Genomic DNA, 18636 nt, shown 5'->3' on the forward strand with positions numbered 1-18636 from the left:
TAGAGGTAGTGAGCTCCCATCACAAGAGGTAATGTGTGGGTGCTGGACTAAAACCGAGTGCACACAAGGTCCTGGGCCTTGGTGCTTCAGCAGAGAGCCTGAATCAGTGACTTTGTGATCTGTAAATTCTGGAATCTAGGAAAAGCCCTGGTGGGGAGCTGAGACAGCTAATGAGAGGGAAGAAGTTAAATCCTACCTGGAGGCTAGGCCACAGCTTAAATAATGAAGTGGTGTTTATTGAGAGCTTTCTTTAGCCAGTGCTAAAGACATAACATGTAGTAACACTTAAGTCTAATCAGAACTCATGAGGTAGGTACTATTATTTTCCCTCTTATTCATGTCAGAAAACTGAAGTAACTTGCTCACAATTATTTATTTAGTAAGAGATGGAGCCAGAGTTCAACCTTCAGCACTTTGGCTGCATATCTGTGCCCTTAATTATTTCTTGATCAGTAAATGTGTCCCCCATACTGTGCTGCCTACTTAAACAAAAAGACAGCATGCTTGCATTCTCTCATCAGCTCCATTTCACAGGTGAGAAAATGGAAACTTTAGAAGGGGGTATAATTTGCCCCAAAGTCACACAGTTAATAAAGACAGTCTGGATCAGATCCTCCTAGACCTTCTTGCCAGCCTCCACCCCAGGCTCACATGTGATTGACTCTGTATGCTGTGCCCTTAAAAGCTCAGCTGTGTTTTATTCACCAATTATTTCACAAAACAATTGTTGAGCACCTGCTCAACCTGTGTGCCAGGCACTGTGCAAAGCATTGGAGATATGGCTGTGAACAACACCGAGAATGTCCCTTCCCTCATGAAGTTCACATTTTCAACACAGGAAGAGGAAGACACCACCATAAAACCTATAAACAAGCAAAGATAATTACAGATTGTGAAAGGGGTTATGAAGAAAAAAGATAATAAAGAGAGAGGGGGATACAGAGGACTGGAGAATCCTCCCTAGATTGGGAGGGAGGTGGTCCGGAAGACCTTTCTAAGGAAGTGACATCTGAATTGATACTGAAGGGTGAGAAAGAGCCAGGAAGAGAGAATAGCAGGTGCAAGGACCCTGGGCTATGGAAACCAGCTCAGTGAGTCCCAAGCAAAGAAGCAGAGCAGAATAACTTGAGAGAAGAATGGGGTTGGGGGGGGCGTTGAGTGATACATGAGGTTAGAGGAGTTGGCGGGAGGCAGATTATGTGTGTCCTCTCCTTGGAGAGAGAGATGGCAGCGTCCAGGGGAGGGTCTCACTTCAGATGGCCTAATCCATGTGTTTATGGGAAGACGACCCTGCAAGGGCCTGGAACGCCAGGCTGAGGTGCTGGTTGGGACCTTGTCCCAGGGCACTGAAGAATCATGGGAGGACCTTGAGCAGGGCAGAGGCAGGGTCAGATCTGAGCATAGAGAGACCCCTCTGAGGCCAAGTGGCGGGTGGTCTCGCGTTTGAGCCTGACCTGGAGGCTGGTGAGAGGATCTAGGAGAGCAGAACAAAAGTGTGAACAGAAGGCAGGGCGTGTGACAGTCAGGATAGAGGAGGGATGGAGACGTGGGGAGCTCTGGGTGAGAGCCGCACCCAGAGACATGACCTGACTCCCCGGCTCCCGCAAAAGCTGGAGAAGGGCAACCTTCGAGTGAAGCAGCTGAAGCGGCAGCTGGAGGAGGCCGAGGAGGAGGCTTCCCGGGCCCAGGCGGTCCGCAGGAGACTGCAACACGAGCTGGAGGATGTCACAGAGGCCTCCGAGTCCATGAACCGGGAGCTGAACACGCTGAGGAACCGGCTCCGGTAAGGCCACCCCGTGCACGCGCAACCTCTCTGCGTAAACCCCCAGCTCCCCTGTCTTCGCTCTGTGCCCCCCTCCCCATTTTATTCTCTTTCTCCGTATCCCCTCCCCCACCCCCACCCCCCACCCCCCCGCCCCTCACTTTTCTCTCTCCCTTCCTCCGGTAATTGCCTCCTGGTCTCTCCTCCTCTCCCCTCCAGGCGCGGACCCCTCACCTTCACCACCCGCACAGTGCGCCAGGTCTTCCGGCTGGAGGAGGGCGTGGCATCCGACGAGGAGGCGGCGGCGGAGGAGGCGGAGCCGGGGTCCGGGCCGCCGCCCCCAGAGCCGGAAGGGTCCGCTGCGGCCCCACCACAGTGACCCTACCCTGCCCCCAGCCGCCGCCGGGCCCTCCCTCCTTGGCACCCCCCACCAGGTGCCTGTCCTGAGAACCGCCCTCTGGCTTCTTGCACTTTGGAAGTGCCGCCTTCCGGCATGACAGCACTTATCCAGCCCACGCCGGGGGTCCCAGGAGACTTCCCCGTGAACCCCTAAACAGAGGAGCGGGCAAGCAGGGATCGCGGACTTGGGAGAAATTCGGGTGTGGTCGGCAAGCTGGGTTCCCATCCAGCTCCAAATCCTTCCTTCGGTTATGAATGATCTTTGTTGGGAAGGGAGTTTGGCTCTCCACACCCCTTCCCCTCCACCCCCACCCCCTCCCATTTCCCTCTCCCTATCTCGCCACTTAGCCTCCGACCCCAGAACTTATGAGCAACAGCACCCTGGAACACCTTATGAGCTCCAGGCGGCCCTCAGCCTTTGACCTTTGCAGAAGGGCAGGATAAGGGGACCTCACACATCCCCCCCTCCCCTCAGTTTCCCTCCCGTTGCTCTTTGTGATCACAATTCAGCTGGAGTTTCCCATGGGGGCTGGAGGAGGCCCCATACCCTCCCAGCCTTCAAACTGTGGCAGAAATAAACTCCAACCCCGACTGGACCCTGAGGGCTATGTGTGTTCCTCCAGGGGTAGGGAGACAGGACGGGCAAGGGGCGGTGATGCGTGGGGGGTAGTCGGTTGGTTCTAATTCAGCTGGTCGGTGTTGGTGTCGGGGACCTCCCGCTTACCCAGCATTTAATGTAGAAGAAATCATTCCCCTCTCATCCAGCCTCCCTCTGAGGTATCCCCTCCATTATACAGATGGGAAAACTGAGGCTCAGAGCTGCAGGGTCTCTGGCTCCACGCCTCCCAGTCAGCGAGTGGTAGGAGGGGGAGCTGCACTCTAGCTGACCCTCAAGTCTTTGCAAAGCAACGACAGTAGTGACCGTTGAGCTGTTTGTTGATTACTATTTACTGAACTGTGCTAAATTTGGGACATTAGTCTCAACCCGTAGATGTAGAGATTTCATTGTTTTCCAGTGTCTAGAACACTGCCTGGTGTAGTTAACCTTTTTATATTTGCTGAATGACTAGATCACCCCCTCCTTTTTATATTGGTCAAATGAATAGAGCACCCCCTCCCCTTTCTGAGTGGCAGAAACAAGCTTAGAGAGGTTAAGAGACTTGCCCAAGGACAAACAGCTACTAAGAAATAGAACCCCGTCTGGCATCAGAGTGGGTAACCCCTGAGCCCACACTGGGGACCCATGTCCATCCCTTTCTGGAGACTAGAAACCCTCATCTATGAGCTCACATGACCTGGGTCATATGACTTTCCAATTAGGGCTATCAGTTCAGTTCAGTTGCTCAGTCGTATCCGACTGTTTGCAACCCCATGGACTGCAGTATGCCTCCCTGTCCATCACCAACTCCCAGAATTTACTCAAACTCCTGTCCATTGAGTCTGTGATGCCATCCAACCATCTCTGCTGCTGCTGCTGCTGCTAAGTCGCTTCAGTCGTGTCCGACTCTGTGCGACCCCATAGACGGCAGCCCATCAGGCTCCTCTGTCCCTGGGATTCTCCAGGCAAGAACACTGGAGTGGGTTGCCATTTCCTTCTCCATCCAACCATCTCATGGATCCCCATTTTTACCATCAGGGAAACTGAGGTAGATACTTGCTCCCTCCCAAATCACAAGGTGAAAGCCAGCGATGAGGGGCATGTCTGCACCCTCAAAGTGCATGCCCTTGCCATTTTAATACGACCCCTGCTCTTGAAGACCCAACCCTTAGGTCTGCCCCCAAAGCCCCCTTCAGGAGACCTTCTCTGCAGACAAGGAGGATGAAACTTTTAAATGAAAAGGAAACTTTTATTTTGGTGGGGAGTGACAGGGTGGGTGGGAAGGGTGGGGCATGACACTTTTTCTTTGGGAGGGGGGGTGACATGCGGCAGCTTCTGCAAGGGCGGTTCATGCACCCAGGGTGGGCGTGGGGGAGGCTTGGGGGAGGGGCCACGCCGACCCCTCCCTCCCTGCCCTGGGGGTGGGTTGAGAAGACCCGCCATTAGCACCAGAGTTGGACGATTTGCAGACCTCCCCTCCCCAGACTGACTCCGGACACCCTCCCCCATCCCTGAGAGCGCCCCCTTGCCACTCCCCCCCCACCCCAACGACAGGCCAGGCCCGCCCCGCCCACTTTTGAGTGAGAAACTTATTGCTGTGTGCGTGTTGGGGAGGAGCCGCTGTGTTCAAAAAGACCCCGGACGTTCATTCCTCCCCAATCACCCTGCCCCCTGCCCCGTGTCGGTGCGTTCCCGGAGCGCAGGAGGGGCGCGACATGCGTGTGGGGAGCGCATCATGCAGCGCATGCGTGTAGTTGCAGGCACCCTGGCGGCCGGAGGGAAAAGGGGCGCGGGACTTGGAAATTGTCCCTTTAGATCTCTCTCCCTCCCCGACTCCCACACTGTTGACTTGGGGGACAGGGAACGAGAATAACGTTTGTAGAGGTTTGTAATGATTGTGGTTATTTTCAAAAGCTGAACTAAAAAGCTGGGTACGTGTGGCAGATTGGCGAGCCGGAGGGGGGAGAGGGTAGACGTTGGGAAGAAGTCCGTACCCTTTAGAAAAATCCTCACCCCCTTTCCCCGCACCTTTCGGCTTCCGTGAGGGTCAGGGGTATCTGGGGTTTTAAGAAGTTAAACCCTTTGGCAATATAATCAGTCTTCAACCCCATACCCTGGTGTCTGAAGCCTCTAGCCCTTTACCCCGCCCCACCCCGCTCCCACCAGAACCCGCCCCACCCCTCGCCCCTGGTTCGCCAGGGTTCAGGGTCCGAGGGCAGAATGGGGGGACTCAAAATGCCCCTTGCATAGGAATCGTTGCATCGAGAATCGTGCTCAGTGACGTCCCCCCAACCCTCGGGTGGGGGGTGTTCCTGAGGCCGGTGGGAGCAGAGGGAGGGAGGTTGCTAATTCCGTGGGCCCCCAACTCCAAAAAGGGGAGTCCCCTAAGGACTCTGGGACCGGTGTGGTCTCTGGGCATGGGGGAGGTAGCGCATCCTTGAGCCAGGATGGGATGTAAGAAATGATTTTCCACCCGCGAGCGTCGGGGGTTGAGGAACGCGGGGGAGGGGCTAGCTGGAACCCCAGCCCGGGTGGATATGTCTGTTTCCCAAGCTTCTGATATTCCAGCGTTCCTCCACTCGGGAACAGCCTCTACATTTTAAATGTAGACACCTCTAACCTAAATAAACGATGTCCTGGCCAAGCAGCAGTATCTGGACTTACAGGCTTATATGCAAAATGCCAGGAAAGACAAAAAGTGTTTGTCCTTGTACTGCTTAAAACCTTAGCACATCGCCAGGGGTGCAAATATGACCCTCTGGGAAACATTGGCGTCTATGAAGGTGCCTTTGGGACACCATTTAAAGAAAGGGGATCTTGGAGGGGACAGGGTTATCTCCATAAGAAGGGGGGTGTCCCGGAAAGATCTGGTTCCCTGGAATTGCAGACAGGTTGAGCCTATCTTGAAAATTCTAGCGTCAGGGGAACCTGAGCTGGATGTCTGATGTCAGGTTTAGGGTGTCCAGGAAGTGTTCAGAGTGTGGCAAAAATTGGAGCATCCCAAAGGCTGAACGTGAGTTCAAGGGCTGGGTCAAGTCTTGGAGGTTTGAGATGTGCTGGGATGCAGCCCAGGGGTTAGGACTGAGGGGAGGGGGGACTTGGGGGGGCGGGTAGCATCTGTGTGCAGAGAGGTTAAGTCCCAGGAGCGTGCTGGGATTTGGAAGATGCGTGCCAGAATCGGCCTCAGGAATTCTGAGGGCAGGTCTCATGTCCTGGGAATCTGGAGGGGGTGTTGCGGAATTTAGTGTGCTAGGGCCAGAACATCCCAGGAATACCGGGATGGGAGGTCTGAGTCCATGCAGCAATAGAGGCGAGCAGATCCCTGGGGTTGGGGGCGGTGGGTGGGTAGGAGAGGCGGAAGAAAGAGTGAAATTCACCAGCGGGATGCTCCTAAAGGCTGAGGGAGCAGCTGTCCGCAGGCCCTCCCCACCCCCCCTTCATGCCTCCGCTTCTACCATCTGAGCTCAGTTCCCGTTTTTGGCTTGGGTGACTGTTCCTCCTTCCCCCACAATGCTGCTAATTTTTTTAAAAAATCAATGCGTGATGGGTTGCCCCCCTGGGGTGAAGGGTAGGAGGCTAGGAGACCCTCCTGTGGTGTGGCTTAAAGGCCAGCCCGACCCCCTTGAAGGTCCCCACCCGCTTCCCAGAATGTCCCTTCCCTCGCTCGCGGCATGCAGCCCCCCGCGGCTTATTGCTGAGGTGGAGTTGGAGAAGGCGGGGGTCCAGGTTGGAGAAGGCATGCAGAGTTGGGGGGAGGCGACCCAAAATGTGATTGGCATAATTTGGACGTATTTACACGAGTTGATGGGGGGGGGGGCGGGGGTTTCCTATGGCTCTGGAGACCTGAGAAGGCTTTTTTTTAAGGAGGGGCAGAGTTGGGGGAATGGGTTTTGGCTCCTCCCCCTCCATCTTGGGGGCCCAGGTCTGGGTGAGGGGCCCGGGGGTGTCTGCTGGCGTCGTCGTCTCCGTTGCATATTATTAATGACTTTTTTTGTTTTTGTTTTTGTAAAAAAACCCTTTCCCCCACCCCCCACCCCCAGCTCCTTTGACCTTCTTCCCTGTCACCCCCGAGTCCCCCCACGGGGGGGAGGGGAGCGCTAGAGGATGGAGGGCAGGGTTGGGGGAGCGCGGCGGGCGGCCCTGGGGGAGCCGGGGGGAGTGGCAAGGGGGGCGAGGCGCAGGGACACCCCGCTCAGGCCCGCGATGCTGCTCAGGCTGCGGGATTTCTCGTAACCTGAGGGCGGGGGAAAGGGCAGAAACACAAAAGGAAGAGAGGAGATGCGGGTGCAGGCGGAGGGTCCAGCAGACAGCGGGACCCCAAGACAGAGGGAAGCAGGAGAGAAACAAACAGAAGGGATATGAGATGGAGAGAGAGACGGAGACAGAGACAGGAAGAGGTGGAGGGAGAAGGTGGGACACAGAAGTCATGAGAGAGACGGTGGAGACAAGAGAGCCGGACACCAGGACACAAGACGACAGACGGCAGGAAACGGGTAGATGGACAGAGGCGGACCAAGGAGACGAGAGAGAAGTGAACAAATCGGACAGTCAGTTGGCATCGAGCAGACAGGTGCAGACATGGGGAGGGGGGAGAGACTCAGGGTTAGGAGGCAAGGTGGCACCCACCGAGCCTCCCCCACCCTGCCCCCACCGCCGCCCGCCCCCCCAACCCCTGTCCCCCCAGTTGGCCCCCTCGTCTGAGGCAAAAAGGTGGGAGGGCAGCGAGGCAGATGGTGGGCAGCACGGGCGTGGGGAGGGAGCTTGGGCGGAATGCCAGTGGGCGAGCAGCTGGTGGGGAGGGCTTGGGAGGCGATGGGTGGGGCCGCAGGCGGTGGGGGGCTAACCTAGATGGAGAAAGAGGAGGACGGGGCGTTGCGGGGTGGACTGTGAGGGGCTGAATGGAGCACAAGTCGGCAGTACCCCCCTGGGCGGGGCCGGGGCGGGGCGGTGCTGAAGGACAGCTCCAAGAGCAGTCTGATGTCGGCAAGGCTCAGCCGAAGGTTGTAATGGGCTGTCTTTAAAGGCTCAAGCTTTCAGATGGGAACCTTCTGATGGGAAGGTCCTGACAGCATCTGGATACTCAAGGGATCTAAGGCTTAGGGGCAGGTGTGGGGTTTCTTGAAAACTTAGGAATGTCTTGAGAGTTCTGCCAGTATCTGGGCTGTTCTAGGGCTTTCCTAGCCGGTACCAAGGGGTCACTCTGGACGTGGGCATCTTGACAGGAGGAGACAGGGCCTGGTTGGGGGGGGAGGGTGGTGGTCGGAAGCCCAGTATCTTGGAGTCACCCCCTCCCAGCCATTCCCAGTTGCTAACCTGGGGGAAAGGGGCAGGGGGGGATCGAGGGTCTCGCGAGGTCTCAGGCGGTGACAAGAGCTGGGGACAGAAATACACAGAGTCACGGCGGGAGGAGGGTGGCCAGGGAGAACCCCCCAACACAGCCTCACTGTTGGGGGGCCGGAGAAACGCCGGGATCTCTTCCTCCTCTCTGGTGTTTTCCGCGGGAGGGGAGCAGTGAAATGGGGAGCGGCCAGAGACATCAAATATGGAAGGAGCTTCCGGGGTGGCTTGGGGGGTGGGGGGAGGATGAAGGGAGAGAGGAGGGGAAATACTGGGGAGGAGCGGGGGATGTGGGTCAGGTGCTGGACCCAGCAGCACCTGAGGGAAGACAGAGAAGGGGGCTGATGGGGTGGGTGGTGACCAGGTCAGGAGGAAGGGTCTTGAAAGAAGGGGGGCTAGGGAACAGTGGAGGGTGAGGGAGAAGTTAAAAGAGGAAGACAGGTGTGTGGAAGGGGTAGGGAGTTGGGGGAGGGAGTTCAGCCAGCCCCATCAGCTCCAGCCATTATTTGAGTTCAATGAATGGATTTTGGCATCAGAGGCAAAAGAAGCAGAGATTTCCGACCCCCCCACAACCTCCACCGATCCCCCCACTCCTCCCTTACCCACATTCCCAAGTCCTCCTGCCCCACCCCTCAATTTCATAGGGGCCCATCCAGACCTGGGGGCGGGGGAACAAAGGGAGTAGGCAACAGGGCTCGGTGCAAGCGGGGGGTGGGCTGAGATGGGAACAGGGAGGTGGGGGTTGGTAATGAGATGACAGTGGAGGATGACGGGGAGGGGGGGGGGGCTGCAACAGGAGAGGTCCAGGAATGGAACAAGAAGAGCCAGGCAGTCCCCTCTGGACTAGGAGCCCGCAAGCCTGCTTCTTGTCCTGCATCTCCTCTGTGGCTGGCGGTTGGCCATGGCCCTCTCTGAGCTTCTGTGAAAGAAGGGGCTTTAGATGTGGTTCTCCTTGGAGGCTCCCTGAGTCCTGCTCTGCCATCTCCTTAGGCTGCGGCTAGGGATTCTTTAAGCTGTGTTTGGAAGGAAGACTCATAGGTGTTTGTTGAATGAATAAGTGATGGACCAGGTGCCTTCAGGTGGCTTCTCAACACTTTTAAGATCAAATCCAGCCTCTCACCATGGCCCAAAACACTTCCCCCCAGGCTCCTCCCCTCTCCTCTTGGCCATTCAACTCCAACCACACTTTCCTCCTTGCTATTCCTTTAACAAACCAGGGGCATCCCACCTCAGCACCTCAGGGCCTTTGAACTTGCTCTTTCTTCTGCTCGCTGGTCCTTTTTGAGCTTCAAGTTTTAGGTTGCCTTCTCAGAAAGACCTTCACAGACCCCCTGTATCTGACCTAGTTAGAGTAATTATCTTGTTTGTTTTCTGTTTCCCCCACTCATGGAGTGGAGAACTTTCCCTGTAAAGGGCCAGATAGTTGATATTTCCAGGGCTCTGTGGGCCATAACATACATCTCTGTTGAAACTATTCCACTCTGCTGTTGTACACAGTGGCTGTGTTCCAATAAAGCTTTATTTACAAAGCAGCTGGCGGAGAGGTTAGGCCCTTGGCTATAGTACGTCGCCACAGGGCTCTAGAGTATCAGCTCTGTGATGGAAGATGCGTGCTTTGCGCCCTGCCAAATCTCCACTGCCTGGAACTCCACCCTCAATCATTAGTTGCTGAATGAATGAAGTTAGGGGTTAGCTGGGGTTGTTGTGAGGATTACAGAATATATGGCATGTGGAAAGTGTGTGGTTATGTTTGCTGAATAATTCACCTGCTGTCCCCTCACTCTCTCTCTGACCTCCCCACTGTCCAGTCCTGGCCCTGTTCCTCTGCCTCTCTTCTTCCCCATCCCTGGAGCTCTGGCCCTGGTTCAGGCTTTGTCCTCTCCCCTGGGACCCTCACCCCAGCCTCCACCTCGGCCTCCTGACCTGCAGTCTCCCCACTCCAGTGCCTCCTCATGAAGTCCCAGAGTGGACCTCAGTTCAGTTCGGTCACTCAGTCGTGTCCGACTCTTTGTGACCCCATGGACTGCAGCACGCCAGGCCTCCCTGTCCATCACCAACTCCCAGAGCTTGCTCACACTCATGTCTGACCTGTTCCTTCCCAGATCCCAGAACAGGGCTCCTCAGCTCAGCCTGTTCTCCTGCCTCAGGTCTGGGTCTGCGTCTACCTCTCCCACCAAACTGGGGGTAGAGGGCAGGGTTGATATGCTCCCCGCTGATTCCCTGTGCTTAGCACCAGGAGCATGTATGTGGGTGCTTGGTAAGTGCTGTCCAAGCCACAAGTGACTGCATAAGTGGCTGAGTCTTTCTCACCTCATCCTGTACTCAGAAGAACGTCCTGGGTGTATGCCCCCTTTTCTTGATTAAACAAACAAAAGTAAAACGAAGGGGGGGGGGAGGCAGGGGAAGAGATGTGGATGGGGGTGAGGATGGAGGTCAGTCGTGAGGCCATTGGGGTGGGGGGGTCAGGCACATGGTGGGGAGGTGTGGGGTGAGTTCTAGCAGTTAGTGAGAGGCAGGGCAAGTCCTGGGCAGATGGGTGTGGGGTCAGTGTCGGGGCTGGGGTTAATTGGATGGAGCTGTTCACAGTGAGGGGGTGGGAGTCTCGGTCAGTGGGGGCTGCATGTTCTCAGATGGGTTAGTTGGGAGGGAAGGGGTTCACAGGGGTGGGGGCTACTTACCCCGGGGGGAGGGGGTTCGTCCACTAGGGGGATATCCAGGCTGCAGCGTTGGCGTTGAGGTCGGGCAAGAAGCTTGGGGGGCCTGGCTTACGCCAGTCTGGGGGGGGCAGTGGGGGAGCACCGGTGGCTGGGGGGTGGGGGAAGAGGCCAGAGGGTCCGGGGTGGGGTGGGGGGGAAATGGAGATGCAATAAAGACAGGTGAAGGGTCAATGGTGAGGAAATCCGGGGGAGGGGGTCTGAGAGGGAAGGAATTTGGGGCCAGGAGGTGGGGGAAGGGAAGTCCAGCACCTCCTCCCCCATCTCCCTCTCTTCCCTCCCCTAGGGGAGGGCAGAGAGGGAGGGTCCCAGGTGGGGGCCAGTGGAGGGCACCTCACCTTTCCGGATGGAGCCATCAGGGGATGGGGCGTAGTCGGTGAGGAGGAAGCAGGCTCGGTCCCGGCCGTAGCGGCCCCGGCTCCCAGGGGTGATGGGACTCTTGTCTTCCGGGGACATGGCGGGTTGGTCAATGGCCGGGCAGTCCTCATGGGCAAGCGCAGCAGCTGCAGGGTCCCCATTGGGGCGGGGATCTGTGTTCAGAGGGGCAGACAGAGACACAAAGGCGACAGTGAGGTGTGGGAACTTGTGGAGGAGAGGGTGCCAGAGGTGCAGGGGGTCGGGGGGTGTGGCTGGTGGGTTTGGGGAGCAGGGTCATGGCCAGGAGGGTGTTGAGTCTTGGGAAGAACAGCAGGGAAGGGTGTTGAAGGCCAGGAAGTGGAGTCAGGCCAGGCACTAGGTGCCGAGAAGGGCAGTGCTGGACTAGGGCATTGGGTGTTTGGAGGGACGGGAACAGAAGAGGTGGCTGGGAAGTGAGCTGGGTACTGGTGGGCTGCGTGGTTGAAATGGACTGAACGGAGTTCAGCTGTGGTTGGGTGTGTGCTGTGGGATAGGTTTGGAAGGGTGGCTGGGAGGGATGAGAAGGCTGGGAGGTGGTTGTCTAGGGAGGGGTGTTGGACGCTGGCAAGGGCACAGTGGGGAGGCATTGGGAAGGTGACAGATGAGGGAGGGGGAGGTGGGGGTCCCCTAGGCTCTGACTCCAACTATTTTTAATTGGTGTGAAACTGGGTCAGCGGCTGAGGGAGCAAGATGGGGGGCCGGGCGGCCCAGCTCCCTTTCTTGACCTATTTAAGGCATGGGGGTGGGGCCCCCCAAGCCTCTCCCTCCCCCCGGACAGTCGCCCCAATCCCTGCTTCTGAGACACAGACTCCCCTGGGGGGAGGGACGCACAGGCTCAGTCAACTTTCCTCTCATTTCTTTTATCACATAAGCTGCAGCTGCCCCTGGCCTGTCTCTGGCCCTCAATTCCCACGTGAAACTCTCTCCCCATGTCTCTCTGAACCCCCCCCCCTTTTCTCTGAGTCCCTCTCACCGTATGGCTGATCACTCTGCCCTCCCCCCAGACCCCCTGAATACCTTGGCTGTAGGTCTGTCTCTCCCTAAAACTCTTTCACATGAAATCTGCTTCTCCATCACTGCTTGCTTCCCTGCTTCTTCTCTGGCCTCAGCACCTGCTGTTCCCTTTCCTCTTTCCTGTGTCCGTTGGTGACCACCTCCGAGCCTCAGCACATACCTCCTGCCCCCCTCAGCACCACCCCACCTCTGCCTGCCCACTCTGCCCCCCTCCACCCCTGGTGACCCCTTCTCACCTGCCCGGTTGATCTCAACCACTTCCTCCTGAGCCAATGGGCAGGGCTCCCCAGGGGCCGGCAGAGGAGGCAGCCCCATGATTCCGAGCCCACCCGCTCCCCCCCTGAGCAGCCCGGGGTGCGTGTGGGGGCCCGGCGGGTAAGCCCCGGCCACAGTCACCCCCATGGAGGGCGGGGTGATGGGAGGTGGGGGGCTGATTCCGCCGCTGCCATGGTGAGGAGGGAGGGGGGGTGGTGGGGGCGGGTCGGGCTTGCAATAGTTGGGCGAGCCAGGCTGCGGGGGCCGGGGAATGTGTTTGTTCTTCTTCTTGGGCAGCTTCTGTTTGGCCATGGCCAGCGAATAGTACATGCCGAAGTTGTTCACAATGACGGGCACCGGCATGGCGATGGTGAGCACCCCGGCCAGGGCACACAGCGCCCCGACCAGCATCCCCGACCACGTCTTGGGGTACATGTCTCCGTAGCCCAGGGTTGTCATGGTGACCACAGCCCACCAGAAGCCGATGGGGATATTCTTGAAGTAGGTGTGGTTGGAGCCCAGGATGTCGTTGGGGTCAGCGCCAATGCGCTCGGCGTAGTAGATCATGGTGGCGAAAATGAGCACACCCAGGGCCAGGAAAATGATGAGCAGCAGGAACTCATTGGTGCTGGCGCGGAGAGTGTGGCCGAGCACGCGCAGCCCCACGAAGTGCCGTGTGAGCTTGAAGATCCGCAGGATCCGGACGAAGCGGACGACCCGCAGGAAGCCCAGCACGTCTTTGGCGGCCTTGGAGCTGAGGCCTGAGAGCCCCACCTCCAGATAGAAGGGCAGGATGGCCACACAGTCAATGATGTTGAGGCTGCTCTTGAGAAATTCCACCTTGTCTGGGCAGAAGGTGATGCGCATGAGAAACTCAAAGGTGAACCAGACCACGCACACGCCCTCCACGTAGGTCAGGAAGGGCTCCGTCTCCACCTCCACATTGGTGACATTCTCCGGCGGAGCCCCAGGGATCGGGGAGGCTTGTGTCACTGTCTTGTTACTGATATGGATGAAGCCCTCATGGGTCTCCAGGCAGAAGGTGGTGATGGAGATGAGGATGAAGAAGAGGGAGGCAAAGGCCACATACTGTGGGGCAGGGTGGGAGAAAAAGGGCAAAAGGTGACCCAGGCATCTGGTCAACCAGCCATCTACCCAAGATCCTCCCGGTGGCCCCTTTCTCAGACCCAAACTCCAGGGGAATCCGGGTGTCCCAGCCCCAATGCGTCCATTGCTTCTTGCATCCTGTTCTCCCTAAAGCTTGCAAAAGGATCAGAGGCAGCTCTCCCCCAGCTTGGGAGAGGAGCTGGCCCCAGCCGCAGCAGCAGATGGTCCACTTCTTTCCTGGAAACAGCAATTTCTGGCTCTGTGCTCTGTCTCCTAGACCACCCCCCCACCACCACGCTCCTGTTCCCTGTGTCATATCTCAGGGGTCCCTGGCAGGGTCCAATGATTCTGCTGGGGGGTGGGGGAAGGGGGACTAAAATCATGCATCCTGTGTCTCAGAGGCTTTGGGGCTTGGCTTGGAGCTGGGGGAGAGGGGAAGGGGAGAAGGTGGGTGGGGAGGCAGAACCAGGAGGTGGTTAAGAGTAGGAAAGCCTGGGTTTGAATCCAGCTTTTTCTTTGCCTAATTGGGCAAGGAGATTAAGCCTTCTGAACCTCAAGTTTTGGTGTTTTATTTTTACAGGATTATTGTAAGGATTACATTAGATGAATATACAAAGGACTTGGCTCCAAAACCAGTGTTTGAGCTTTTGTTAGGGTATAGGGGCATCAGTTAAAGGGGGGCCAAGATTGAGACCTCAGGTGCCAATGTTTAAGGACCATGATGCTAATGACCGAGTCCGAGAAAACAGAGAAGGCTGGGTGAGGCCCTCACCCAGAGAAAACAGCAAAGGGGTGGACCCACAGAGGAGAGGAGCTGTGTCAGGGCTCTGAAGAAAGAAGGAAGTGAAGGGTCAAGACTGAAAAAAAAGGGAAGATGATAGGGGTGAGGTTTAAGGCTCTGGAAACGAAGGGAATGTCTGGGGCTTGGGCATAGAAGAAGGGGAGAGGGCAGGGCTAGGTCCAAGGAGAGGTGAGGGGACTGGTCGGAGGTTCAGAGGTATGGGGTGCCTGGATCATTTCAAGATGGTGAAGGATCTGTGTCCTGAGCGCACAATGGTGTGGGTTTTGATGAAGGCCTTGAGGACTGAAGGCAGGGTCAAGATCTTGAAGGCCTCTAGGAATTGTAGTTGGCTTTATCAAATATATAGAAGGGAGGTCAAAGCAGTAGGGTTAGTCCTGAGAGAAAGGGATGGGTGTTGAGGCAGAGGGAGCTTTAATCAGATGGGTAGAGGAGAGAGAGACGGGGCTGCAGAGAAGAGAGGAGAGCCAGTGTTAGGCTGCAGAAATGACCCTAGACCTTGAGGTAGCCGGGGGGCGGGGGGGGGGGGGGGGCGGGGGAGGGTCAGCGCTGGCCCTCTGCCCCACCCCCCTCTTCGTTTCTCCGCAGTGGTTTAAGAGGCCAGAGGCCGGCGCAGAGCGCATGCCCGGTCCCGCACCCCGCTCCGAACCGGGCGCACCGTGCAGGCTGCGGCACCGCAGTGGGGGCGGGCCGGCCAGGCCAGGGGGCGGGGCGCGCGGTGGCCAGCACCACGGACAGCTCCCCCGCCGCAGTGCGCAGCCGCAGGGACTGGGAGCAGTCTTAACCCCTACCGGGCCGGAGCGGAACAGGCGGTGCGCAGCCGCGGTGCCGCTTCACAGAGGGAGGCCACAGGCCAGAAGCTTGAGTAACTGCTTCCCTCCCAGGACACAGAAAGAAAGGTGGGCACCCGCCGCAGTGCGCAGCTGGACAGCGTCAGGATTGGTTTACCCCCTTGTCCCAAGATGGTTCAAAAGCAGAAGGGGTAGGAGAGCGTGGAGTCCCTGTAAGAAGGAAAGGGGGAGATTATGGAGAGGGGAGCGAGGGGGGAGGAAACCGGACCCTCCACTTTGCTCTGGCTTCAGCTCTCGACTCTCAAACTTTCACTTGAAGGCTAGAAAGGGCTTGACACTACATGGACACTCAAAACTCAGCTGTAAAGTAAACAAATGTCCTCCGGAGCTGTCCTGAACCCCTAGCTTCACCTCAGGACCCTTCAATGGGGTCACAAGAGGGAAGGGCGTCCCAGGCCATGGAGGGAGGGTGACTCTCAGAGGCCTGAGGGGGCATCTAGGGCCACGTCCCTTCCGCACCTCCTCTCCCCCACCTCCCCCTACCCCAAACCCAAATCCTGCCAACTCAGCGCTTCCCGGGGACCAAACTTTATGCGGTGCCTCCGGGCCCCCCTCCCTCCCTCTCACTCCCTCCCCCGGCGCGAATGCGGCACTGCGGCTCCGCGTCCTTCCCGGCCCAGGACGCGGCACGGTGGGGGGAGGGTGCTGGACGGCTCTTCCGAGTGTTTGGGTCCCCAGGAGGCTAGGAGGGGGGCTGGAGTCTCTCCTCTTTCCCTCCTTTCTCTTATTCCCCCTATCTTGAACTGTCCTCTCTCCATCAACACAGGGAGGAAGTTAGGAGGAGAAAGAGGTTCAAGTGAGAACTAGGGGGGAGAGTAGCTATTTAGCCAAAGAAGTTACAGATTTTTGAGAAAGTTTTTTAGCGGGGAGATGAAGGGATCTTTGGGGGAAGTCTAGAATTTTGAGGGCGATAAGGTGGGAGAGAGGATAAGGCTGGAGTGTGGGCTCTTTGGTTCATTTTGCAGGGACGGGGGTCAGGAAGGGCTGAGGAGCCCAGTTCTAGGCTTCAGACTGGGTAGTGGCGGGGTGGGGGGCGGCGGCGGGATGCGGAGGTTGTTGAGAAAGATGAAGCAAGCAGGGATTGGAGCCGGGCATGGGGGAACAGGTGGAAAGAAACCAAGAAAGAACTGGGAGCTATTTTGAGAAGGAAGTTTTGGGTCTGAAAAACTTGAGGGTCCCAAGGATTGAGGTTAGGTAAAAGTTCTGGAGCAAGAAGGAAAGTCATTTACTGACTAGGAAAAAGGCTGGGAGGCTGAGGATGGGGGGGGGGGGATTGTCCCAGAGATAGAGAGTGGGCTATGCAATTTAAACAATGGAACAGAGAAGCTGGGAGAATCTGTGGATGAGGCATAAGCGATTCTAGAGGGCATATGGGAAGTTCTGGAGATGAAAGACATTCTGGGGGCCCGGGACTCTTCTGGAGACGTTGAGGAGGAGTGTGAAAGCCTTGGGGGAAGTCTGGAGCTGTATTGAGAAGCCCTCAGGAGAGGAGTTGGTGTGAAGGATGCGAGAAGGGATGTGAAACACAGAGGGGGCAGCAGGGATCCAGGAGAGAAGATGCCCCAAGACTCAGCGTTGCAGTGAGGGTGAGGGGGGAGTGTTCTAGCAGGAGCAAGTGGTTTGGAGGTTCAGAGGGCCTGGGGGCTCTGAGAGTGGGGTGGGAACTATTCTGAGACTTAAAGGGCAGAAGAAGCAGGAGGGCTCAAAGATAACCAGGAGACGCAAACTTGGAGAGACGGAGGGGATTTGGAGACGGGCAGAGGGAGAATGAGAGAGGTGCTGGGACAGTCTGCTGGACTGAAGGTTGGAGAACTGAAGAGCAGGCTTCACGGGGTCTGTAGGGGATGCAGACAGTGTTCACAAGCCCTGGGACACTTTGAGGGTGAGGAAGCGATGTCTTCTGAGGATTTAGGGAGGTCCAAGAAACTGAAGGCTGGGGGAGAGTCCGCTGAGGGTCTGAAAGGTGCCCAGAGAGTGAGAAGAGGTGTAAAGAGGCTGGGAAGACTCTGAGGGTTGAGGAAAGGTCTTCTGAAAGCTCTCTAGAGGGATCCAGGAAAGGCGGGGGTGGGGCTGTTCAGGTAGGTTGTTTAGGATATTGGCCCATCGGAGAAGTTTCTAAGGGTCTAGGATGGACTGGAGAAGCAAGGCGGGGTTAAAAGGGGTCTGGAGGGCTCTGAAGGTTGGAGAAACATCTTCTGAGGATCTGGGGATGGCCAAGAGAGGTGGGTGTGTTCAGAGGGGTACGGGAGACCCAGGAATGGGGTAAGAGGCTTCTAAGAAACTGGGAGGCTGAGAGACCAGGAGGGTCTGAGAGGGGCCAGAGGCTGAGGGCGAGGATAGGGAGCTCCCTGAGGGTCTGGGAGCTCCAGGAGAGGGGAGGGGGATGGGGGCTTTGAGAGAGCGCTCACCCGGGCGGCCCGCGACGAGTAGGGGTCTTCGAAGAGCGCCCACACCCGGGGCTGCCAGCGGCGCCACCACGTTCCGCCCGCGCCGCCCGCGCCCCCTGGCGGGCCCCCGGCGCCGCCGCCCGCGTCCTGGAAGCAGAGGCGCTTGAGCTCGCCGCCGGCGCCGTCCAGGCCGCCGCCGCCCGCGCCCGCCTCGTCGTCCAGACCCGCGTCGTGGGCGCCCGCGGCGTTGGCAGCGTTGGCGGCGCCCGAAGGGTCGGGTGCCTCGAAGGAGTCGAGCGCTTCCTCGGCGTCCCGGTGCTGCCGGTAGGTCATCCAGCAGCAGGCCTCCACGTCGGTCTCGTCGATGCCCCAAAAGCCCAGCTCCTCCTCGAAGAGCGGCCCGCACACGTCGGCCGGGCAGTGCAGCTTGCCCGTACGGTAGTAGTTAAGCACGTAGGCGAAGACACCCGGATGCCGGTCAAAGAAGAACTCATCGGCGCCCGGGTCGTAGTCGAAACGCGCCGCCGCCTCGGGCTCCGTCAGGCCAGCCAGCCGCGTCCCCGGCAGGGTGCGCAGCGTCGAGCGGTACGTCTCATGGCGCACGCCGCCCACGTTGATCACGATCTTGCCACTGTCGCCACCGCCGCCGCCGTGCCGCCCCATGGCCGCCGCCGGCAGCCCGGGGCATGGCTCGGCGCGCCGGCCCCCGGGCCCGCGGGGTGCCGGGGGGCCCGCCGGGGACGCGGCGGGGCCGGGCTGTGCAGGTTGCTGCTGCTGCAGCAGCGGCGGTGGCGGCGGCGGCGAGGGCAGCGGTGATGGGGACTCGGACGGCTGCGGCGGCGGCGCCGGCTGCTGTTTGCTAGCCCCCTGGCGCCCGCGGAAGGACGAGACGCAGACTGAGCTCAGCATTGGATGGGGGGCGGAGCGGCAGGGGCGGGGCGCTGTGGGGGCGGAGCCACGGGGGAGAGACAGATGTGACTGGGTGAGAGGAGGTGATGGAGGAAAGGGGCGGGGCCT

The 18636-nt window shown here is 58.3% G+C and overlaps 2 protein-coding genes across 5 annotated transcripts in view; one reads left to right on the top strand and one right to left on the bottom strand.

Annotated features, from left to right (window-relative positions):
* Positions 1 to 2756, top strand: part of MYH14 (myosin heavy chain 14) — an 80254-nt gene extending 77498 nt beyond the window's left edge. For all 3 annotated transcript variants that reach the window (XM_055552884.1, XM_055552886.1, XM_055552885.1), the window contains 2 exons: positions 1611 to 1783; positions 1982 to 2756. In XM_055552884.1, the coding sequence (XP_055408859.1) occupies positions 1611 to 1783; positions 1982 to 2141 (333 nt within the window). In that variant the 3' untranslated portion in view covers positions 2142 to 2756. The remainder of the gene's footprint in view (positions 1 to 1610; positions 1784 to 1981) is intronic.
* Positions 2757 to 7577: 4821 nt separating this feature from the next.
* Positions 7578 to 18528, bottom strand: KCNC3 (potassium voltage-gated channel subfamily C member 3). 2 transcript variants are annotated; one of them, XM_055552929.1, is made up of 5 exons: positions 17641 to 18528; positions 12457 to 13564; positions 11149 to 11340; positions 10775 to 10901; positions 7578 to 8132 (listed from the first exon to the last, which is right to left on the bottom strand). In XM_055552929.1, exons 1-4 carry the CDS (start codon positions 18526 to 18528, stop codon positions 10798 to 10800), a joined length of 2292 nt encoding a protein of 763 aa, XP_055408904.1. In that variant the 3' UTR covers positions 7578 to 8132; positions 10775 to 10797. The 2 variants fall into 2 exon arrangements, with proteins under 2 accessions (XP_055408904.1, XP_055408905.1); XM_055552930.1 differs by lacking the exon at positions 7578 to 8132 and adding an exon at positions 9261 to 9438.
* Positions 18529 to 18636: the final 108 nt, after the last annotated feature.

This window comes from Bubalus kerabau, chromosome 17 (assembly GCF_029407905.1).
Source record: "Bubalus kerabau isolate K-KA32 ecotype Philippines breed swamp buffalo chromosome 17, PCC_UOA_SB_1v2, whole genome shotgun sequence".
NCBI lineage: Eukaryota > Metazoa > Chordata > Mammalia > Artiodactyla > Bovidae > Bubalus > Bubalus kerabau.